The sequence below is a fragment of the Halichoerus grypus genome, chromosome 1, assembly GCF_964656455.1.
Source record: "Halichoerus grypus chromosome 1, mHalGry1.hap1.1, whole genome shotgun sequence".
NCBI classification, from domain to species: Eukaryota; Metazoa; Chordata; class Mammalia; order Carnivora; family Phocidae; genus Halichoerus; species Halichoerus grypus.
Window position 1 is genome coordinate 109,685,903 of NC_135712.1, and position 25,408 is coordinate 109,711,310.

Below are 25,408 nucleotides of genomic sequence, written 5' to 3' on the forward strand. Positions count from 1 at the left end.
GGAAGTTATTTCCCTAAACTAGCAATTCTCAAAATTTAGCTACACAGGAATCATCTGGAAAGCTTGTTAACAAACAGACTCCTAGGTCCCATCCCTGCAATTTCTGATTCAGTGGTGGTTCTGGGATGGAGTCTGAGAATTCTTTTTTTTTATTTTTATTTTTTATTTTTATTTATTCATGAGAGACAGAGAGGCAGAGGCAGAGGGAGAAGCAGGCTTCCCAAGGAGTAGGGAGCCCGATGTGGGATTCGATTCCAGGACCCTGGGATCACGACCCCAGCCAAAGGCAGACGTTCAACCATCTGAGCCACCCAGGTGCCCAGAGAACTCTTTTTTTTTTTTTTTAACAAGGTCCCAAGTGAGGCTGATATTGTTTGTCCCTGAGTTCCACGGTTCTGAAGTATTCATTTCAAATTCCCATCAAATCTTATATACAGTATAACCAGAGAAAGTGAAACAAGGTCATTTTAGTTATATTAATTCAGTGTTTATGAGTCAAAACATTGGAAGCCCGGTCTACAATTGCAGGAGCTATTAAACAAGGTCTCAGTGGCTAGTGGCAATTCCTGGACAGTGGGGGTGGAGATGGGGGGTGGGAAAAACACAACCCGAACAAATAATTGCATTTAAATCCAGTTCTCTAATGATCCTTTTCACAAGAGAGTTTCTCCAAATGGGCCAAACAGGAGATTCAAACTGCAGGTATCCCAGGTTATCGTCGCCAACTCTCAGCCTTCGGGCAGAACCTGGGGGAACTACAGACGGTGGGGACTCAGCCAAACTCTGAAACCCACAGGCCCACCTGTCAACAGTGAAGCAGATCAACGTGGGCATGAACGTCCAGCCACTGAAACTGTCCTGCCCACCGGCTCCCACTTACACGGGAATTGGAAGTCTAGGAGGAAGTGAGACAGAAGGCAAACAGGCGTCTCGCGCTCTCTTAAAAATAAAGAGGAGCTTGGTGGTCGTTTATTTTCCGGGCGCCGCAGAGCCCCGGCGGAGTCCCCAGACACATAAGTCAACGTCACCACGGTCCCCGCCCCGCCTTCCCTCCTCCGCTCTGGAAGGTCCCGAGACCCGGCGGCTAAGCTTGGGACACCGCTGACCGCGTGAGCCCATTGGTCACCTGGGCAAAGAGGTGAGCGGCTCCGCCAATCCTTTCCTGGAAGGGGACGGACGGGACGGCCGAGCGACTAGGGGCTCGGCGTGGGAACGCAGCGAGTCCCGCTGCAGGAGGCAGCCCCGGCGAGCGCACAGGGAGGACGCCCTGGGGAGCGAGGGGCCATTAAAGCAAGCAGGAGCAAGTCACCTCTTCAGTGACTGATGCCAGGCAAAAGATGCACTCTGGGCAAAGATTAATTCAGTAGCTGGAGACCCGTATTGTGGCCATCTATGACAGATCTGTCCAAAAATAGAGAAACTCCTGGGACCTGGGGGAAAAAAATGGAGTGATATTAATAGTTATATTTCAATGACAACTTTAGGGAAAGGAAATTTTAAAACTTCCACTTTGTCTTTTGTTTCTGTAACAATTATAATAACAGGAATGTTTCTGTATTCTGGATTAATGTGGGCACACACGGGTTAGAATTCACTGAAGCTGTGGACGCCTTCCAGGTCTCTCTCCAGAGTTATCACTCCTGAGCTGCAAGCCGAAAAGCCTAAGCCATCTGCTCATTTTGGGGAGCAGAGAACTTGTCCTCACTCAGTTTTGGATACAGTTTTCCACTTCCTGCTAAGATTTTCTGTCTCTGCCTGGGTCAGGAGAGGATTCAGAACCAGGAAAGAGCTCAGGTACTGTTAATTTCTATTTCGTTATATACATTTTCAGGTTTAAATTTGTGAGAATGCACTGTCCATATGTTCTTGTAGAGTTGTGATTCTTTTAAATAACTCTCATGTGGGCGGGCATAACCCAGAACTTCTGTTTTCTAGCTGAATGAGAGAATTACCTTTGTCTCATCATTTGTTCATTTGTTTTTTTGCTTAACTAATGATGGAAGGTGGAAATGCTGTCTCCAATCATATGTTTACTTAAAATTTTTGTAATTGGATGGTTATAATGACAAAAGTCATGTGATTAATCCTATATTAAATTTTAATTTGAACTAAATTCTGATAATAATTCCATTATCTTTATGTATATGAAGACTAGCAATTCTGCATCTGTTTTTAGCGTTGTTTATGGCTAAAGGGTAGTTGCTGGTATAATCCCAAAGAAACCATTCTATTATCCCGAGGAATGTTGAGATTTATAAATTACGAAGGTCACTTTTCTTAGAAAAGCACAATAAAAATTTTATTGCAATCCTTGTATATTCTGAATTTCAAGATAAAATTAGGTTTGGATCCCTCAGCTTGCCCCACACATGGGTAATAGAGATCATTTTTCCAAGAAGTTGAGTGTATTTCTTCCCTGATGATGCTCCCCGACTCCCATGGCAGACAAGAGGAGGTGGAGGAGGAGGAGGGGGAAGAGGAAGTGGAGGGAGGGAGGTGGAGGAGGGACCAAGGAAAGGTACAGAGGGACATTCTAAGCAAAGCAAAAGCACCCAGCAGCATGTGTTCCAGGGGTCAGGGTGGCCCATTCCAGTGCAGGTGCAAGGCTCAAGTTCTCTCATCCAGTAAGTTACTGTGGCTTATGGTCATTACATGGCAGTGAAGTGTGCAATGTGTATTTTTTGGCAAGGACTAGAGGACATGTTTGAGATTTATTCACCCTTCCAGTGGAGTATTATAGCTCTTAAAAATGTTTTTGAAGAAGGTTTAATGAAGCAAAAAACAGACCTTATATATTCAATGAATAAAATGTGTTACAAATTTCGTTTTTGATCACATATACTCACACATACACACAGAAACATACACCACCTATACAAGGCTGGAAGGAATACAGCAAAATATTAATGATTATATCTGGGTGGTGGGAATATGAGTAATTTTCTTCTAATTATTTACAGCTTCCAAACTTTCTATGATTAGTTTTATAATCAGTTTTTTAAAAGTTGGCCTAAAAGAACTAATGGATAAACAGGAAACTAAGCCTTCTGTTGGCATAATACCTTTGTTATGGTCTCTCTTTTTTCTTTCCTTGAATCTCTAAGTCATAGGGATTACTGCTTTTCACTAAGAAGTGAGAAGCTGTGAAGGAATTTTCACAACAATTAATATCCCACTTGATCACAAGGCTATGTGAAGAGTAAGTTTTACCATACAAGTTGTGAATGAATGAAATTAGCTACTTATGACCTTTCAGAAAGCTCTCCCAGATTCCCAGACTTAGTGTGTGTAGCTGTACTGGAACTTTGCTCAAACCATACCTATAACTCTGAGGTGTGCTTCCCCCCCCCACCCCCCCCCCCCCAGAATGAAGGTGAAAGGCAGAGGCATCACCTGCTTGCTGGTCTCCTCCGTGATGTGCCTGGTGGCCAGCCCTGGGGGCAAGGCCTGTCCTCGCCGCTGTGCCTGCTACGTTCCTACAGAGGTGCACTGCACGTTTCGGTACCTGACCTCTGTCCCGGACAGCATCTCACCCGATGTGGAGCGCATTAATTTAGGGTGAGTGGGGGCCCTTGTCCCTTTCTCAAAGAGAGATCACACTGATGCTTTGTCCCCAAAATAGCAAAACAAAACTTGTGAATTTAGGAGATGAACCAAAATTGTTTTAACAGTATTTCTTGTCTGAAATAAGCACAGGAAGATCTTAAGTTTGTAAGGGAAAATAAGCAACATTTTCCTGGTAAACTTTTACTAGGAGAAAGTGCTAGAACCTGAAATCACTCTCCGTAGGATGGGAGGCCCAAGATTACAGAAGAACTTCATTCTGGCTATCTTTTTGCTGGAAAATAGCATCTCTTAAGAATTAGATAATAGGACACTGGAAGTGTCCTCCTATATATAAAAGATATATATGAAAAGTTGGTTAGATCCTTTGGTAAGGCCCTTGGACTTCTTTTCATGCAAAGTGACTTATTTAAAATTCTTTCAAAAATGTAAACCTAATTAAATCTGCTAAAAGGTGACTATATTTTAAAGTTTCGCGAAAAACTGTGGTGTGTGTGTGTATGCACATGCAGTCAGATTTAACATCATGTATTGGATAATAGCACCTACTATATGCCAGGGATACAGCAATGAACAAGATGTATTATTCACTTCTAGAAGCTAGAGTGAAATGGAGAAGACAGATGCACAATCAGTACAATTAGTAAGAACCATCAGAGTGCATACAAAGTACCTTGGAACCATCACTAATGATAATAGCTAACACTGACTGGGCCCTTACCGTGATCTGGCACTGACCTAAGACTCTCCATGTATTCACTCAATCCTCAGAACACCTTTTAAGTCGCTTCTATTATTTGCATTTTATAGATGAAGAAATGGAGGCTTAGAAAGATTGCTGATTTTACCCAGGGTTGACCGACTACCAAGGCCTAAGTTCATAATCCTAGCCAAACTATTTGGCCAAACTCTTTGGTTAAGAGTCCAGGTTTCTTAACCACTACTTTATAGTGAGAAATTCTACCTGGAAAAGCAAGGGGTGGGGGTGGGCATGTCCTCAAAGAACAGGCTGGGCCTGACCAGGAGTCACAAGTAGAGAGAGGTAGAGTCAAGGGCATCCCAAGCTGAAGGAACAGTATATGCAGAAAGGGTCGAAAATGAGGAGGGATGTGCTTGCCCTGGGAAGGGGAATGTGGACAGTGTAACCGAGACTGCCAGGACCGGGGAGTGGGTGGACCTTCTGTGGCATCTGATGAATCTCAATATATATCAAGCGTTTGATTTTCTCCTTCGAGCACAGGTTATAAAAAGGGAGGTATTGGGGCACCTGAGTGGCTCAGTTGGTTAAGAGTCTGCCTTTTGCTCAGGTCACAATCCTGGGGTCCTGGGATCAAGCCCCGCATTGGGCTCTCTACTCAGTGGGGAGCCTGCTTCTCCCTCTCCCTCTGCCCCCATCACATGCTCTCTCTCTCTCTTTCTCAAATAAATAAAATCTCAAAAAAAAAAAATAAATAAAAAGGGAGGTACAGGCTTTTTGTGTGGACGTGCGCGCGCGCACTGTTGCTTTGACATCGGAACCGCAGCTGACAGGCCTAGCTTATGCCTGACGTTTTAATTTCAGGTACAACAGCTTGGTTAGATTGACAGAAACGGATTTTTCTGGCCTGAACAAATTGGAGTTGCTAATGCTGCACAGCAACGGCATTCATACAGTCCCGGCTAAGACCTTCTCAGATTTGCAGGCCTTGCAGGTAAGACCGGGGAGGGGGAGGTGCGGGTTCAAGAGGCGAGATGTACCCTTGAATGCTGACCATTCCAGTGGAACCCAAAAATCAACATTCTGTGTATTAGAGGGAGACCTCAAAGGAGGATGTCCAAGACTGATTGCTCTTTAAATGCAATAGTATGTGGAAATTAGAATAATAAGAAAATTCTGAGGCATTTTCTCAGATCTAGGCTAATAGGAAAAAAAAAATTAATACCCAGGGATTACTACACCTTTAAAATTTAATCCAGAAAGGCTACTTCTAGTCCTGTTCATCTGGGAGTTGCTGTCTTAGACAGAAGTTAGCTTTCTACACATAAATATCCTTTTAAAATTTTTACTTGTTCAAAAAATTTTGAGAAGTTATGGGGACTTCTAAGAATACATCAAATATTACAAGAATTATCACTCCAGTATGTGACAAAGTAAAGATAAAACACATCTAGGGATAAGAAAAAAGGGGATCATGGGGAAATGTATATGGAAAGATCAGTATGTCTGATACATATGTAGGACTTAAAGATTTTGAGAAGCTAACTCACAATTGAAGATGCCTATCAAATTTTTTAAATACATGAAAAAAAAAGCTGTTCAGGAAAAGCACAACCATATGTGATTTATTCTTTAAAAAAATTTTATCACTGTGTATTTGACATACAATATTATACTAGTTTCAGGTGTACAATATAAGTGCTTCAACATTTATATACATTAGGAAGTGATTATGATAAATCTAGCTACCATCTGTCATGATACAAAGTTGTTACAGTATTGTTAACTATATTCCCTATGCTGTACATCACATTCCTATGATTTATTTATTTTATAGCTGCAAGCTTGTAACTTTCAATCCCCTTACCCTATTTTCCCCACCCCACTCCGGCCCCTTACCCTATTTCCCCCCCCACCCCCACCCCCCCGGCAAATACCAGAATGTTCTCTGTACCTATGAGTCTGTCTGTATCTTTTTTGTTTTTTGGAATCCACAAATAAGTGAAATTTTATGGTGCTTGCCTTTCTCTGACTTATTTCATTTAGCATACTATCTTTTATTCTATCCATGTTATCACAAATGGCAAGATTTTATTCTTTTTTATGACCAAATAATATTTGTGTGTGTGTAGACACACATATACATATATACATATACATCTTCTTTATCTATCTGTTGATGGACACTTAGGTAGCTTCCATATCTTGGCTATTGTAAATAATGCCGCAGTAAACATAGGGGTGCATATATTTTTTCGAATTAGTGTCTTCATTTCGTCCAGATAAGTATGCAGAAGTGGAATTGCTGGATTGTATGGTAGTTCTAATTTTAATTTCTTGAGCCATCTCCATACTATTTTCCACAGTTGCTGCACTATTTGTATTCCCACCAAGAGTGCACAAGAGCTCCCTACCTCTAACATCCTCACCGACACCTGTTGTTTCCTGTGTTGTTAATTTTCGCCATTCTGACAGGTGTAAGGGGATCCCTCATTGTGGTTTGGCTTTGCATTTCCCTGATAATAAGTGATGTTGAGCATCTTTCAAGTGTCTGTTGGCCATCTGGATGTCTTCCCTAAAAGAGATCTGTCCATGTCTTCTGCCCATTTTTTAAATTGGATTATTTGTTTTTGGGGTGTTGAGTTTTATAAGTTCTTTGTATATTTTGGATACTAACACTTTATGGGATATGTCATTTGCAAATACCTTCTCCCATACCATAAATTTTGCCTTTTAGTTTTGTTGATGGTTTCTTCACTGTGCAGAAGCTTGTGTGTGTGTGTGGGGGGGGGGGTCCCAATTGTTCATTTTGATTTTTGTTTCCCTTGCCTCAGGGTACCTATCTACAAAAAAGTGCTAGGGATGATGTCAGGGAAATTTCTGGCTGTGCTCTCTTCTAGGGTTTTTATGGTTTCAGGTCTCACATTTAGGTCTTTAATCCATTTTGAATTTATTTTTGTCTATTGTGTAGGAAAGTCATCCAGTTTCACTCTTTTGCATGTGGCTCTCCAGTTTTCCCAACACCATTTGTTGAAGAGATTATCCTTTTCCCACTGGATATTCTTTCATGCTTTGTTGAAGATTAATTGACCATGTAACTGTGGGCTTATTTCCAGGTCTTCTATTCTGTTCCATTGATCTTTGTGTCTATTTTTTGTGCCAGTACCATACTGTTTTGATGGCTTATAGCTTTATAATATAACTTGAAGTCCAGAATTGCAATGCCTCCAGCTTTGCTTTCCTTTTTCAAGATTGCTTTCACTATTTGGGGTCTTTTGTGGTTCTACTCAAATTTTAGGATTGTTTGTTCTAACTGTGTGAAAAATGTTGATATGTTGATAGGGATTGCATTAAATGTGTAGATTGCTTTGGGCAGTATGGTCATTCTAGTAACATTTGTTCTTCCAAACCCTGAACATAAAATGTCATTCCACTTCTTTGTGTCCTTTTCCATTTCTTCATTAATGTATTATAATTTTCAGGTACAGGCCTTTCAGCTCTTTGGTTAGGCTTATTCCTGCCTATCTTATTGTTTTTGGTGCAATTGTAAAAGGGATTGTTTTCTTAATTTCTCTTCTGCTTCATTATGGGTGTATAGTAATGCAACAGATTCCTGTATACTGATTTTATATCCTGTGACTTGACTGAATTATCAGTTTTAACAATTTTTTGGTGGAGTCTTTCAGGTTTTCTATATATAGAATTATGTCATCTGCAAATAGTGAATGTTTCATTTCACCTTACCAGTTTGGATGCCTTTTATTTCTTTTTGTTGTCTGACTGCTGTGGCTAGGACTTCCAATACTGTGTTGTATAAAAGTGTTGAGACTGGACATCCATGTCTTGTTCCTGACCTTAGGGGAAGGGCTGTCCATTTTTCCCCACTGAGGATAATGTTGGCTGTGGGTTTTTCATATATGGCCTTATGTTAAAGTATGTTCCCTCCAAACCTACTTTGTAGAGGGTTTTTATCATGAATGGATGTTGTACTTTGTCAAATGCTTTTTCTGCATCTATTGAAATGATCATATAGTCTTATCCTTTCTCTTATTGATGTGATGTGATGTTGATTGATTTGCAAATATTGAACCACTCTTGCAACCCAGGAATAAATCCCACTGGATCAGGGTGAATGATTTTTTTAATATATTGCTGGATTTGGTTTGCTAGTATTTTGTTGAGGATTGTTGCATCTATGTTCATCAGAGATATTGGCCTGTAGTTCTCTTTTTTTCTGGTGTCTTTATCTGGTGTTAGTATCAGAGTAATGCTGGCCTCATAGAATGAATTTGGAAGTTTTCCTACTTTTTCTATTTTTTGGAGTAGTTTGAAAACAGTAGGTATTAACCCTTTGTTAAATGTTTGGTGGAATTCACCTGTGAAGTCCTCTATCTGGTCCTGGACTTTTGTTTGTTGGGAGCTTTTGGACTACTCATTCAATTTCTTGCTGGTTATTGGTCTGTTCAAGTTTTCTGTGTCTTCCTATTTCAGTTTTGGTAGGTTTTATGTTTCTGGGAATTGATCCATTTCTTCTAGGTTGTCTAATTTGTTGGCATATAGTTTTTCATAATATTCTAATTGTATTTCTGTGGTATTGGTGGTTATTTCTCCTCTCTCATCTGTTATTTTCTTTATTTGGGTCCTTTCTCTTTTCTTTTTGATAAGGCTGTCTAGAGGTTTATCAATTTTATTGATTTTTTTCATAGAACCAACTTCTGGTTTCGTTGTATCTGTTCTATTGTTTTTTTAGTTCCTATATCATTTATTTCTGCTCTAATCTTTGTTATTTTCTTTTTTCTGCTGGTTTTCGGTTTTGTTTTTTTCTGTAGCTCCTTTAGGTGTAAGATTAGGTTGTTTATATGAGATTTTTCTTCTTGAGTTATGCCTGTATTGCTATAAACTTCCCTCTTAGAACTGTGTTTGCTGCATCCCAAAGGTTTTATACCATTGTGTTTACATTTTCATTTGTTTCTATGTACTTTTTTATTCCTTGATTTCCTGACCCATTCATTGTTTAGTAGCATGTTATTTGACCTCCATGTATTTGTGCTCATTCCAGACTTTTTCTTGTGGTTGACCTCTAGATTCATAGTGTTGTGGTCAGAAAAGGTACATGGTATGACTTCAGTCTTTTTGTATTTGTTGAGGCTGGTTTTGTGGCTTAATATGTATTCTGTTTTAGAGAATGTTTCATGTGCACTTGAAAATGTGTATTCTGCTGTTTAAGGAGGGAATGTTCTAAATATGTCTGTTAAATCCATCTGGTCCGGTCTGTCATTCAAAGCCATTGTTTCCTTGTTTATTTTCTGTTTAGATGATCTGTCCATTGATGTAAGTGGGGTGTTAAAGTCCCCTACTATTACTGTATTATTTTAGATTAGTTCTGTCATTTGTTATTAACTGTTTTATGTATTTGGGTGCTCCCATGTTGGCTGCATAAATATTTACAATTGTTATGTCCTTGTTGGATTGTTGCCATTATTATTATATAGTGCCCTTTGTTGTCTCTTGTTACAGTCTTTGTTTTAAAGCCTATTTTACCTGATGTAAGTATTGCTACTCCAGCTTTCTTTTGACATCCATTTGCATAATAAATGGTTCTCCATCCCCTCACTTGCAATCTGCAGCTGTCTTTAGGTCTAAAATGAGTCTCTTGTAAGCAGCATGTACTGGGTCTTTTTTTTTTTTTTTAATCCATCTGTCACCCTGCAACTTTGATTGGAGCATTTAGTCCATTTAAATTCAAAGTAATTATTGAGAGATAAATACTTATTGCCATTTGATTACTTGTCATGTGGTTGTTTCTGAAGATTTTCTCTGATCCTTTCTTTCATGGTTTGCTGGTTTTCTTTAGTGAGATTTTTGGATTTCTTTCTATTGATTCTTTGCATATGTATTAGTGGTATTTTGATTTGTGGTTACCATTAGATTTGTACATAACATCTACATATAGTAGTCTGTATTAAGTTGATGGTCTTTTAAGTCTGAACCCATTCTTTACTCCTCTGGTCCCCATGTTTTAGGTATATGGTATCATATTTTATATCATTTTATTGTGTGAGTTCTTCGACTGGTTTTTTATATAAATATTCATTTTTACTGCTTTTTTGTTTTCTACCTTCATACTGTCATTTTTGGTCTTTTCTTTCCACTCAAAGATTTCCCTTTAATATTTCTTGCAAAACTGCTTTGATGGTCATGAACTTCTTTAGTTTTTTGGGGGAAACTATTTCTCCTTCTATTATAAATGCTAGCCTTGCTGGACAGAGCATTCTTGGCTACAGGTTTTTCCCATTCAGCAATTTGAATATATGCCACTTCTTTCTGGCTTGGAAAGTTTCTGCTGAAAAATCTGCTGACAGCCTTATGTGGGGGGGGGGGTTCCTTTGTATGTAACTGTCTTCCTTTGTCTTGCTACTTTTAAATTTTTTTCTTTATCACTATATTTTGCCATTTTAATTAAAGTACATCTTGGTGTGGATCTGTTATTGTTGATTTTGTTGGGGGTTCTCTGTGCCTCCTAGATCTGGATATCTGTTTCCTTCCTGAGATTAGGGAAGTTTTCAGCTATTATTTCTTCAAATAAATTCTCTGCCCCAATTTCTCTGTTCTTCTTCTGGGACTCCTATAATAAAAATGTTATTACATTTGATGGAGTCACTGAGTTCCCTAAGTCTATTTTTGTTTTGCATAATTCTTGTTTCTCTCTTTTGTTTAGCTTGATTACTTCCCATTACTCTGTCTTCTAGGTCATTAATATGTTCCTCTGCTTCTTCCTGTGTGCTGTTCATTACATCAACTGTGTTTCTCATTTTGTTTATTGAGCCCTTTATCTGTGCTATGTTATTCCTTATCTCTGTGTTAATGGTGTCACTGATGTCCTCCATTCTTTTCTCCAGTCCAGTGAGAATCCTTATGATCATTGCTTTAAATTCTCCATCAGGCATGTTACTTATATCTGTTTTACTTAGAACTCTGGCAGTGGCCTTGTCCTGTTTTTTCATTTGTGACAAATTCCTTTGTCTTCTCATTTTGTCTAAGTCTCTGTGCCTGTTTCTCTGTGTTAGGAAAGTCAGCTATGTCTCCTGTTATTGAGGGTAATGGCTTTATGAAGAAGAGTTCCTGTAGTGCCCTGCAGTGTAGTGCCTCCTGTTCCCCAGGGCGTGGAGCCTCCAGGAGTATCTCCAGTGTGTGCTGCATGAGCTCTGCTATTGTGTCGTGGCTGCTTGATCCTTCAGGCCAGTTGTCTGCAGAGGCTCTCTTTGTCTGTTGTTGGCAGTGTTTGGTCCCTGGCCTAAATGTGATGTGTTTTAACTAAGCGTGCTCTGGTTTGCTTGTGAAATGAGACCTGTTGCCCCTGCCACCAGAACTGAAGCTACACAAAACTCTCAGGTCAAGAGACATGGGGTTGCAGGGGTTTGAGCTGGTCTTCTGAGGGAGGCAGCCCACTGCCCTGGGACTGAGGCAAGCTTGACTGGGAAGGGCAGTTCTTCTGGAGCTCAGGCAGGTGGGGCTTGGTGTAAGCAAGTTAGGTAGTGAGTATTGGTGCTGCATTGGTTCCCACGGGTGGCCCTGTGCTTATGCTGAGGTGCAGGGGAGGGAAATAGAGCCTTCCAGTTTCTTTGTTCCTGGAGGAGTCTCTCTGTGAACACTGCACCTCTGGGACATAAACCTCTAGTTGCTCCCCAGGCACTCTTCAGATCCACAGTATATGTCTGTGGGCTGTTTGCCCTGCCTGCTTTCCAAGTAAAGCCTCAATGCCTTCCAATCTCTCCCAGAGCTGAGCACACCAACCCTTAAAACTCCAGGTTTAAAGCCCTGCTAGTTGCAAGAACTCACAAAATTCGGGCCCTCTCACTTTCCAGGCCAATTGCTGTGGGCATTCATTTTCCCCATGCATTCCCCTGTTGGTCTGTCTTTTGCCCTTCTCCATGACTGCAGCTCCCCACCACAGCAGCCACAATCCATACCTCTCCCAAGCTGCAGCTCTGTACTTTCTATCTTCTTCGATGTGGCCTCTTCTCTACCTTCAGTTATGGAGTTTGTTCTGCCAGTCTTCAGATGGATTTCTGGGGGTTTTAGGATGATTTGATAGTTATCTAGTTGTATTTGTGGGATGAGAAGAGCCTAGGGTCCTCCTACTCCACTGCCATCTCCCCCTCACACCTGAATGAATTTAAAAATTTTAAGAGGATCTAATATACCAGGGAGATTATAACTATAAGCAAAATAATTTCCAATGTGTAGAGGGCACTTCAGAGCCATGGTCCACAAGACTCATATGAATCAAAATCAAGTAGGTCAAATAAAAACCCCCGTTGAAGGAGTTACCTTTTTAAGCCAAATCGTCTGTTAGTGATTTTATGTAATTGAGTTTCAACTTCCCCCAGAAGTGTTAATTCAGGTGCAGCAGGTGGTGTTGACCATAGGACAGATATATCCTTGCTCAGCTAAAAGATAGTCAAGGGCTATCCTATTATCAAGAACTATGTTGGCCAGAGAGCCTAAGAATCTTTGTTGGGCAGCTCTTGTCTTAGCAATGGAATCTGCAGTATCTTCAGGAGTTAAAAAGAAGTTCCTGATCATATCTTTATTTATTTTCACTCCTAACTAGGGAAGTATGGCCCTGCCAAAGAAAGCAATTCCTGAATTATGAATGCCTCCTCATAGGTCTTTTCTAACTCAGTGATGTAAATACGGGAGAGTTAACTAATGAAGTATATTAGTTATGGAAAGTTAAGGGCACAGTTAGATAACCTAGAAGGCATTGCCCAGCTTGTGTGCCAGCCATCTAGACATTCGTAGGCCCAAGAAGAATTAGAACCATCACAGACAAAGATAAATCCTGTTGGCACACAGACCATTACCATTAGGGAGGTACTATTAATGGATTTGTTCACAGGTACTGCTGCATTTGCTGGTTCAAGCCAAGAGTCAGTCAGGTTTTCAGTGCATATAAGAAGAGAATCCCTAAACCTGAGAGTGTTGTTCTAAATGTCTTGCAAAGATGGGTGCTGCTGGTAAGTTCTCTTGGTGAGAACAGATAGGATCTAGATAATCATGGGAATATGGGGGTGCAAACATATTAAGATTTACATAGGTATTTGTGTTTAGATAGATAAGTACAGTCATTATTGGAGAAAGGTAAAAAGGCACTGGATATTTTGGCCATGAAAGTTGAACTTGGTAAGAGATTTCTAAGGGGGTGGGAGGGGCTGATTGTAGTCTGCAGTGACACTGGGAATAGAAGAGGAATTACTTATAAGGAGTACCAGGAGATCTCTAGCATCAAGGATAGATAAAAAGCTTTGACAAATCCAGCAGTCTGAAAGGTTACTGCCCTTAGCAATGGCCTGGGAGATATGGATGATGGCATTATCTTTCCAGACCAATGCCAGAGTAAAGACAAGGAAAAGAAGGAGAAGGTTTTCTTGTTTAAAGTATGAAATTTTGATCTGTCATTTTGGGCAGAAGCCATCTACCTCAATGTCAGCTACCTCTCTTCCTTGTCAATTTGATTCAGAAGTCTCCAGCATCTATACAGGAACAGATGTCAGGTGGAGCTCTCTTCAGCTGTGAGTATCGTATCCAATCCTTTGTAGTTTTGCAGCAATGCCAGGTTAGAAGCACTTGGTAAGGTCCCTTTCAATGGAGCCTGAGGACTATCTTCTGATAATGTTTCCAAAATACCTAATCACCAGACTCCAGATTGTGACTAACAGGGACCTTCCGATTGACATCTGGGAAGGTTTTTTTAACCTGTTGATGATAGGCTTAAGCATAAGACATTAGAGATTTACAGTGGCTGGTCATACCAGCACAAGATGACAATCAGCAGAAAGTTTATGCCAATAGGCACTGGTCTGCTGGTGACTCTCTTGTGTGGAATGGGTTTGTTTCTTAAAGGGAATATTGTAAATGGTCAGCAAGACCAAAGGCAATACCTTAGGCCAAAGAAGTCCAGTAGTTTCAGCAGGTTTAGAGATTTTTAAGTTTGAGGATCATTAGTTCTTTCTGATGCCTGATGATTGAGGGTGATAAGAGCAATGATAATTCCAAGAAGTTTGCAAGGCTTTTGTTAAGGCTCATGATTTGCCTGGTGAAGTCAGTGCCTTGATCACTGGGGATTAGGGAAGGTACACCAATGAGAAACACATTGTCTAATAGTTTATTTGCTACTGTGAGGGCATCAGACTTGTGGCAACGGAAAGCTTCAATCCATCCAGAAAACACACACATAAAATAACAAGAACATATTGATAACTCATACTAAGTGGCAGTTGAATGAAGTCCAGCTGCAGGTGTTCAGAGTGTCCAGAAGGAAGACTGAAGACTCTGGGAACAACAAGTTTATCCAGGATTATGAATTTAACAGGTCAGACATTGGGAGACTATCTTTGCAATTTTTTTTTTTAATTTTATTTATTTGGCAGCACAAGCAGGGGGAGCAGCAAGCAGAGGGAGAGGGAGAAGCAGATTCCCCGCTGATCAGGAAGCCCGATACGGGGCTCGATTCCAAGACCCTGAGATCATGACCTGAGCTGAAGGCAGACACTTAACCAACTGAGCCACCTAGGAGCCCCTGCAAATTTTTTTTTTTTTTTAAGTAAGCTCCATACCCAGCATGGACCCCAGTTCAGGGTTTGAACTCAAGACCCTGTGATCAAGACCTAGCTAAGATCAAGAGTCATACGCTTAACCGACTGAACCACCCAGGTGCTCCTGTCTTTACAACTTTATACAAGTCTCTCCATCAATATCCATTCATAATTGAAGTCATTTTAAATGCACTACCATGGGTTAAGGAATGCAAAACACATGAAAAATGGGGTTTGTCAGGGAGCCAGGAAGAACTATCTTGGGTTCTTCCAGGAAGAACCATCTTTGGTTTCCCATGGGCCCAACTATTCACTTAATTTACAGCCTTTGTTTACCCATCTTAATTTCTCTGATTTGGAAGCAGACTGTTGCCATGTTACAAGGACATGAGGATGGCAAAAGTCTGGTAATGAGGGGCCATTTACTGCAGCAGCAGAAAGGATTCCATCTATAAGTGTCATAATTTTACAAATACAATAGAGAAGGCTTAGTATTACTTATTTGACAATGCTTCCCATGTAATTTACGAATCAAGTAAGTCTAATTAGTTTAACAAATCCTTTGGAATATTCCAGGTCAATAAGACTTCATTTAGAATTTGATAATTAGGGGCACCTGGGTGGCTCAGTTAAGGTTAAGTGTCTGCCTTCAGCTCTGGTCATGATCCCAGGGTCCTGGGATCGAGCCCTGTGTCGGGCTCCCTGCTCAGCTGGGAGCCTGCTTCTCCCTCTCCCTCTGCTCCCCTGCTCCTGCTCTCTTGCTCAACCTCTATCTCAAATAAATTTTAAAAAATCTTTAAAAAAAAATATATAAATTATATATTATATGATATATATTATATATAAATTATATATTATATGATATATAATATATATTATATATAAATTATATATAAAATTATATATATTATAACCATATATATATCATTTTAAAGCACTTGCCTAAATAAAATCACAGACCATTATGAAATTTCACCTTTTAAGTATGAAGAAACTTTTACAATCTGTTATCAAAAGCAGACCAAAACCCCAAGAAAACTGTTCTTTTAACAGTGAGAAAATCAAATTCTAATTTTGTACCAACTTACTTTTAATATTAAAACTCATTTTTAAGTTCCTTTTAATTTAGCCAGCTTGTTTATACATTAAAATTCATTTTCAAAGATTCTTTTTCCACAAACCTTCTACAACTCTTTTCTACATTCCAATTTTGCTTTGTTTTTCTTTTTTAAATGATTAGCCTCAAATTAGGACAAAATTACTTTCTTTTCCCTCAATATCAACAAAATGTATTACATTCTTTATACCTTATCTTAGCAAAAATATATCCTATTTTCCTGGCATATGAAGATGTTTTCCTTATTATTTCTATGAGCTTTATTTACATATACTATTTAGAATTCTTAACCCTTGGAAACCTTAATTTCTAGTGAAAAATAAGAAGTAAGCAATTGTGAACTGTTTGTTATGCTAACATTCCTTAAATTTGCAGATTTATGAATACATTGTATAATTCCTAGAAACATATACCTTATTCAGTTTTCCAATAGAGCACTAACATCCAAATACCTTAATTTTTCCGTAACAAGAAGCCAAAAGTAGATAAACCTATGTTTAGTAGTTATTGTTTATTTTTTTAATCTTATCAGGAAACGATCTAGATATTCAGTGAGTTCACCTTCACTCATCACTTAGCAAAACTTTAAGTTTTCAAGGTACCAAGAAGATTTGGAAAACTTTTAAAACTTTTTGTCTATTCAATCTATTTGTACTTGACAGTTATATCTAGATTACCCATGAAAACTTCATGAGACATCAAAGAAAATCAACTATCATTCTAAGTAATTTTTGCTGACAAATTGCAACAGATGTAACATGAATTAAGTAAATTTGGCAGAATAGAAGTGGATTATCTGTATTATATTCAAAGTTTGATAACTATAAAGACATGCCCATTTTAATTAAACCAACAAACTTAAACTTGCTAAAGATCTTCCCAGATCAAGTGAATTTGAAAAACATTTTAGTTTGTTTCTATTATATTTGACAATTTAATTCATATAAGCATTTAATTTTCTTTAAGCCAATTCAATAGAGCTCTTGTACACATTAATTTTAGCAATACCATCTGGAGGTAGAAAATACCATATATCTACAACACACATATATGACACACATGAACATAGAAACAGATGTAGAGAACTTATACCTTCTGTTTTTAAATTACTGCCATGAAATAGGTACAAAACTCATTTATTATAAAAGTTGAATCTAAATTTGTTTCTCTGGTAGATGGAATAAATTAAGCTTACTTGATAATAAAGTTATTAAATCTTTTCAAATACCTATTCCGGTGTCAGCTGGGACAAATAGTAAATATTTCTGGCAGTATTAAATTCCTGAGGTATTGTCAAAGATGGTGAAAAGATACTATTATCACAAGATCTAGAGTCTCTCCCAAAGATAGCCAAAGAAAGAACTAACAACCTATGTTTCCCAGGCAATCAGAAAGCCAAGCCAAGCTCCTAGGATATAAAAAAAAAAGACAAGAAGGCAATAGTTATTCCTAGAAGAAAGGATCAATAACCAGTTGGTCTGAATTTGGAAAGGATGGGCCAATGTGAAATTTTATTTGTTTCTCTTGACTGGGCTCAGGAAGTAATCGATTTACAAAAACTCTGGAGAATCCTCTCTAGGTTTAAGACATTCTTTAACTATGGCCTTTGACCAAGGAGTGAAAGATAATCTGAAGAGGATTACCTATATCCTTGGATGGTCTTATTTTAAAAAGGTAACTGTTTAATAGTCTCTTCAGAATGGATGTCAGTCTTATAGTCTTTAAGGTAATTTTCTCTCTTTTTTTTTTTTTTTTTTTTAAGACTTATTTGAGAGAGAGAGAGAGACAGAGTAGGCGGGGGTGGGGGGCAGAGGGAGAGGGAGAAGCAGACTCCCCACTGAGCAGGGAACCAGATGGCTGGGCTCGATCCTAGGACCCTAAGATCATGACCGGAGCCGAAGGCAGACACTTAAGTAATTCAGCCACCCGGGTGCCCCTCTCTTTAATTTTTCATTAATGCTTTGCAATGAATCTTTCAATGAAACTATTTTGGAATTTTGAAATCTTTTGGAGGCTTCTGAATCCCAATTGAAATAGGTATCCCTTTCTGTTTCATTTGGGAACCCTTGCTTCCAAGGGCACTTCTTAAATGACACATAATTGGAACATTCCCCATAATGACCATTGTATTTTAGGTTATTAATTCCCTTGAGGGTTGACAGAAGCTTGGTTGGACCCTAGTCACAAATGGAGTTAACCCACATTTCTGTCTGGCCTTATTTTGGGGCCACCAACCTGATGGTTACCAAACCAAGTTCCTCAGGACACAAAACAATCTTAGTAAAATTTTGCTGTTTTTTCTAGATATCTGCAACTTCTGAGGCTATAGTTCCTAGACATAAAATAACCAGGTGTACCAGAAGGTGGCCCACTTAAGAGTTTAAGGATGTCATTAGCTAAGGCTTTGAGTTTCTCAGAGCCAAACTAATACCTAAAAGGAATATTTTGACATAATTGTAAATGAGATTATTTCTTTAATTTCTCTTTCTGCTATTTCCTTATTAGTGTATACAAATGCAATAGATTTCTGTGTTTTATGTTTGGATCCTGCAGTTTTACTGAATTCATTTATTCTAATAGTTTTTTGATGAACCTTTACAGTTTTCTATATGAAGTATCATGTCATCTGCAAATAGAGAGTTTTACTTATTCTTTTCCAATTTGGATCATTTCTATTCCTTTCTCCTGTCTGATTGCTATGCCTAGAGCTTCAAGTACTATGTTGAATAAAAAACGGTAAGAATGCATATAGCTTGGATTGTTGCTGATTTTAAAGGAAAAACTTTCAGCTTTCTACCATTGAGTATGATGTTAGCTGTGGGTTTGTCATATGGCCTTTGTTATGCTTCAATGTTTCCTTTATAACCACTTTGTTGAGGGCTTTTATTATAAATAGCTGTTTAATTTTATCAAATACTTTTTTTTGCATCTATTAAGATGGTCATATGATTTTTGTCATTTCTGTTAATGTGACATATCATGTTGATTTGCGGATGTTGAATTATCCTTGCATCCCTGGAATAAATCCCAGTTGATCATGGTGTAGGAGTCTTTTATTTTATTTATTTATTTATTTATTTTTTAAATATTTTATTTATTTGACAGAGAGAGAGGGAACACAAGCAGGGGGAGTGGGAGAGGGAGAAGCAGGCTTCCCGCCGAGCAGGGAGCCTGATGTGGGGCTTGATCCCAGGACCCTGGGATCATGACCTGAGCCGAAGGCAGACACTTAACGACTGAGCCACCCAGGCGCCCTGGTGTAGGAGTCTTTTAATGTCATGTTGAATTCACTTTGCTAATATTTTATTGAGGATTTTTGCATCTATGTTTATCAGTGATATTGGCCTGTAATTTTATTTCTTATAATGTTCTTGTCTGGTTTTGGTACCAGGGTAATACTAGCCTTATAAAATGAATTTGTAGGCATTTCTCCTGGCCTTTGGTTCATAGTTTTTTGATTACTGATTCATTTTCATTACCGGTAATCTGTCTGTTCAGTTTCCTATTTCTTTCTGATTAAGTTTTGGAAGATTGTTTCTAGGAATTAATCCATTTCTTCTAATTTGTCCCATTTATTGGCATAAAACTTTTTGTAGTTGTTTAATGACCTTTTGTAATCTGTGGTTGTAAGTTCTCTTTAACTTGTGATTTTATTTACGTGGGCCTTTTTCCTTGGTGAGTCTGGCAGAAGTTTTATCAATTTTGTTCATCTTTTTAAAAAAATCAGCTCTTAATTACATTGGTTTTGTTTTTGTTTTTTAGTCTCCATCTCATTTATTTCTACTCTGACCTTTATTATTTCCTTTATTCTTCTAACTTTAGATTTTGCTCTTCTCCTAGCATCTTTAGGTGTAAAGTTAAATTGTTTATTTGATAAGTTTGTTTGTTTCTTCTGATGGGCCTGTATCATTATAAACTTTCCTTTTAGAATTCCTTCTGCTGTGTCACAAAGATTTTGGAACATTGTTTTTTTATTTTTGTCTCCAGGTATTTTTTTATTTCCTCTTTGATTTCTTCATTGACTCATTGGTTACTTACTAACATGTTGTTTAGTTTCCAGGTGTTTTTCTTTCCATTTTTCTTCTCATTGATTTCTAGTTTTACACCATTATGGTCAGAGAAGATGGTTGGTATGATTTCCATCTTCTTAAATTTATTGAGACTTGTTTTATGGCCTAACATGTGCTCTATCTTGGAGAGTGTTCCATGTGCACTTGAAAACAATGTGTAGTCTACTGTTTTCAGATGGAATGTTCTGTACATATCTGATCGATCAGTCTGGTCTAATGTGTCATTCAAACCACTGTTTCCTTGTTGATGTTCTGTCTGGATTATCTATCCATTGGTATAAGTGGGTGTTAAAGTCCCCTACTATTATTGTATTAGTGTTAATTTCTTCCTTTATGTCTATTAATATATTATACATAAATGCTTTATGTATTTAGGTGCCCCTGTTTTTAGTGCATATTTACAATTGTTATATCCTCCTGTTGGATTCGTCCCTTATCATTATGTAATGACCTTCTTTGTCTCTTATTTATTTGTATACATTGTTGAATTTAATTGTGGTGAAATATAAAATTTACCATTTTAACCATTTTTAAATGTATAGTTCAGTGACATTAAGTACCTTCACATTATTGTGCAACTATCACCACCATTCATCTCCAGAACTTTTTCATCTTCTCAAAATAAAGCTCTATATCCATTAAATAATAACTCCCCATTCTTTCCCCCCCAGCCCCTCGTAACCAGTATTCTTTCTTTCTCTTTGAGTATTTTATGTTCCTCATATAAGTGGTATCTTAACAATATTTGTCTTTTTGTGACTATTTCACATAGCATAATATCTTCCATATTCATGCATGTTGTAGCATGCATCAAAATTCCATTCCTTTTTATTTTTTATTTATTATATCTTATTAAAATTTTTAAATATATTTTTAATTCAGTATAATTAACATGCAGTGTTACATTTCAGGTGTATAATATAGTGATTGAACAGTTCTATACATTACTCAGTGTTCATCATGTTAAGTGTACTCTTAATCCCCTTCACCTATTTCACCCATCCCTAACCCCAACCTCCCCTCTGATTACCATCAGTTCTCTATAATTAAGAGTCTATTTTTAGGTTTGTCTTTTTTCTTTGTTTAGTTTCTTAAATTCCATGTGTGAGTAAAATTGTATGGTATTTGTCCTTCTCTGGCTTATTTCACTTTGTGTGTGTGTGTATGTATATGTGTGTGTGTGTGTGTATCCATTCATTTATCAATAGAAACCTGGGTTTTTTCCATATCTTGGTTATTGTAAGTAGTGCTGCAGTAAACATAGGGATGCATATATGTTTCTGAGTTAGTGTTTTTGTATTCTTTGGGTAAATAGTAGTGGAATTACTGGAACATATGGTAGTTTTACTTTAAATTTTTTTCAGGAACCTCCATGTTTTCCATAGTGGCTACACCACTTTGCATTCCCACCAACAGTACACAAAGATGCCTTTTTCTCCACATCCTTGCCAACACATGTTTGTTGTGGTTTAAATGGTAGCCATTCCTGGCAGTTGTGAAGGGATATCTCATTGTGGTTTTTATTTGCATTTCTCTGATGAGTGATGTTGAACATTTTTTCATATGTCTGTTGAGCGTCTTTACATGTGTCTGTTGGCCATTTGTATGTCTTCTTTGGAGAAATGTCTGTTCGTGTCTTCTGCCCATTTTTAATTGGATTACTTTTGGGGGCAGGTGTTGAGTTGTAGAAGTTCTTTATATTTATTTGGATACTAACCCTTTATCAGCTGTGTCATTTGTAAGTATCTTCTCCCATTCTGTAGGTTGTCTTTTAGTTTTGTTGATGGCTTCCTTTGCTATGCAGAGGCTTCTTATTTTGATATAGTCCTAATAGTTCATCTTTGCTTTTGTTTCCTTTGCCTCAGGAGACATATCTAGAAAAATGTTGCCATGGCCAGTGTCAGAGAAATTACTGCCTGTGCTCCCTTCTAGGATTTTTATGGTTTCAGGTCTCATTTAGGTCTTTAATTCATTTTGAGTTTATTTTTGTATATGATATAAGTGGTCGAGTTTTCCCAACACCATTTGTTGAAAAGACTTTTTACCTTTATATATTCTTGCCTCCTTTGTCATAGAGTAATTGACCATATAAACATGGGTTTATTTCTGGGCTCTCTATTCTGTTCTATTGACCTATGTGTCTATTTTTTTTTTTTTTTTTTTTTGTGCCAGTAACATACTGTTTTGATTACTACAATTTTGTAGTGTTTCTGAAAACCTGGGATTGTGATACCTCCAGTTTTGTTCTTCTTTTTCAAGATTGCTTTGGCTATTGAGGGTCTTTTGTGGTTCCATACTGTGAAAAATGCTGTTAGTATTTTGACGGGGATTGCATTAAATTTATAGGTTGCTTTGGGTAGTATGGACATTTTAACAATATTTGTTCTTCCAATCCATAAGCATGGAGTATCTTTCCATTTCTTTGTGTCCCCTTCAATTTCTTTCATTAGTCTTTTGTAGACCTGTTTCCAGAGTACAGCTCTTTCACTTCCTTGGTTATGTTTATGTGTAGGTATTTTGTTATTTTAAGTGCAATTATAAATTGGATTGTTGTCTTAATTTCTCTTTCTGCTACTTCACTATCCTATGTCCTATCCAACAGGTTCCTGTATGTTAATTTTGTATCCCACAACTTTATGGAATTTACTTATCATGTCATCGGCAAATAGTGAAAGTTTCACTTCTGCATTACCAATTTGGATGCCTTTTATTTCTTGTCTGATTGCTGTGGCTAGGACTTCAATACTATGTTGAATAAAAGTGGTGAGAGTGGACATCCTTGTCCTGATCTTAGGGGAAAAGCTCTGTTTTTCCCCAATGAGCATGATGCTAGCTGTAGGTTTTTCATATATGTCCTTTCTATGTTAAGGGTTTTTATCATGAATGGATGTTGTACTTTGTCAAATGCTTTTTCTGTATCTATTGAAATGATCATATAGTTTTTGTCCATTCTCTTGCTGATGTCATGTATCATGTTGATTGATTAGCAAATTTTGAACTAGCCTTGCATCCCAGGAATAAATCTCACTTGATCATGGCTATCATGGCTTACTTTTTAAAATTTATTTATTTTTTTTACCGTATCATTGGATTTGGTTTGCCAATAATTTGTTGAGGATTTTTTGCATCTATGTTCATCAGAGTATTAGCCCTTAGTTCTCTTTTTTTGTAGTGTCTCTATCTGGTTTTGGTATAAGGGTAATAATGCTGGCTCATAGAATGAATTTGGAAGCTTTCCTTTCTCTGCTATTTTTTTGGAATAGTTTGAGAAGAATAGGTATTAACTCCTCTTTACGTGTTTGGTGATGTTAACCTGTGAAGTGATCTGGTCCTAGACCTCAGTTTATTGGGAGGTGTTTTTTTTTATTACTAATTCAATTTCATTGCTAATGGCAATGAAACAGATTAATCAGTTTCTGCAAATTTTCTCTTTCTAGGAGTATTGGGAGGTTATATGTTTCTAGGAATTCCTCCATTTTTTTCTAGGTTATCCAATTTCTTGGCAAAAAATTTTTCATACTCTCTTATAATCCTTTGTATTTCTGTGGTGTTTCTCTTCTTTCATTTCTGATTTTATTTGAATCCTCTTTTTTTTTTTATGAGTCCAGCTAAAGCTTTATTAATTTTGTTGATCTTTTCAAAGAAGTGGCTCCTGGTCTCATTTATCTGTTCTATTGTGGGTTTTTTGTTTGTTTTTTTAGTTTCTATTTCATTTATTTCTGCTCTAATCTTTATTATTTCCTTCCTTTCTTGTATTGATTTGGGGTTTTGTTCTTTTTCTAGCTCCTTTAGTTGTAATATTAGATTATTTAAGATTTTTCTTGCTTCTTGAAGTAGGCCTGTATTGCTATAAATTTTTTCTTTTAGAATAGCGTTTGCTTCATTCCAAAGATTTTGGGCTGCTGTGTTTCATTTTCATTGTGTCCATGTATTTTTTTATTTCTCTTTGATTTCTTGGTTGACCCATTCATTGTTGAGTAGCATGTTCTTTAAACTTCATGAATTTGTGTTCTTTCCAGATTTTTTTCTTGCGGTTGATTTCTAGTTTCATAGTGTTGTAGTTAGAAAAGATGCATGGTAGGACTTCAGTCTTTTTTTAATTTGAGACTTGTTTTGTGGCCTATCATGATCTTCTCTGGAGACCTTTCCATGTGACTTGAAAAGAATATGTATTCCACTGTTTTTGAATGGAATGTTCTGAATATATCTGTTAGATCCATCTGGCCCAATGTGTCATTCAGAGCCTCTGTTCCTTTGTTGATTTTCTCTTTGGATGGTCTATCCATTGATATAAAGGGAGTGCTAAAGTCCCCTACAATTATTGTATTACTATTGATTACTTTCTTTACGTTTGCTAATAACTGTTTTATGTATTTGCTCCCATGTTAGGTGCATAAATATTTAGTGCTGTTATATTTTCTTGTTGGATTGTTCCTTTTGATTACATAGTGACTTCTTTGTCTCTTGTTAGTTTTTGTCTTAAAGTCTATTTTATCTAAGTATTGCCACCTTCACTTTCATTTCCATTTGCATGATAAATGTTTTCCCATCCCTTCACTTCCAATCTGCATGTGTTTTAAGTCTGAAATGAGTCTCTGTAAGCAGCATATAGTTGGGTTTTGTTATTTTATCCATTCTGTCATCCTTTCTTTTGATTAGAGCATTTAGTCCATTTACATTCAAAGTAATTATCAAATGGTATGTTCTAATTGCCGTTTTGTTACTTGTTTTGTGATTGTTTTTGCAGTTTTTCAATTTTCTTCTCTTGCTGTCTTCTCTCGATTTGATGGATTTCTTTAGTGATGTGCTTGGATTCCTTTTTCTTTATTTTTTTGTGTATCTGTTAATGATTTTGTATTTGTGGTTACCACTAGGTTTGTATGTAGCATCTTATGCATATAACAGTCTATATTATGTTGATGGCTGTTTAGTGTTGTTAGACTTCTAGTTTCAAGCTTAAATTTTTACTCCCCTACATTTTAGGTATGTAGTGTCGACTTTACGTCCTTTTATTTATGATTCCCTCAATTGATTTTTTTAAAGACTTTATTTATTTATTAGAGAGATAGAGATAGAGAGCACACGCAGGGGAGCAGCAGAGGGAGAGGAAGAAGTAGGCTCCCCGATGAGCAGGGAGCTCGATGTGGGACTTGATCCCAGGACCCTGGGATCATGACCTGAACCGAAGGCAGATGCTTAATCAACTGAGCCAACCAGGGGCCCCTTCTCAATTGATTTTTATAGATATACTTGATTTTATTGCCTTTTTTGTGCTTTAACCTCCATACTGCTTTCATAAATAACTAATCTACTACTTTTATTATGTTTAAATATACCTGTGAAATTTTTTTCCTTTCCTATT

The 25,408-nt window shown here is 37.5% G+C and overlaps 1 protein-coding gene and 1 long non-coding RNA gene across 3 annotated transcripts in view; one reads left to right on the forward strand and one right to left on the reverse strand.

Moving 5' to 3' along the window:
• Positions 1-973: 973 nt before the first annotated feature.
• IGSF10 (immunoglobulin superfamily member 10) overlaps positions 974-25,408 on the forward strand; it is a 64,731-nt gene continuing 40,296 nt past the window's right edge. The window contains exons 1-4 of one of the 2 annotated variants that reach the window (XM_036072534.2): positions 974-1,138; positions 1,618-1,794; positions 3,367-3,558; positions 5,126-5,255. In XM_036072534.2, the coding sequence (XP_035928427.1) occupies positions 3,368-3,558; positions 5,126-5,255 (321 nt within the window). In that variant the 5' untranslated portion in view covers positions 974-1,138; positions 1,618-1,794; position 3,367. Of the gene's footprint in view, positions 1,139-1,300; positions 1,795-3,366; positions 3,559-5,125; positions 5,256-25,408 lie in introns of those variants that run through there. The other variant, XM_036072533.2, reaches the window with a different exon arrangement.
• Positions 14,416-25,408, reverse strand: part of LOC144381577 (uncharacterized) — a 34,941-nt gene continuing 23,948 nt past the window's right edge. Inside the window, exon 3 of the long non-coding RNA XR_013446967.1 lies at positions 14,416-14,596. This is a non-coding gene — a long non-coding RNA (uncharacterized LOC144381577). The remainder of the gene's footprint in view (positions 14,597-25,408) is intronic.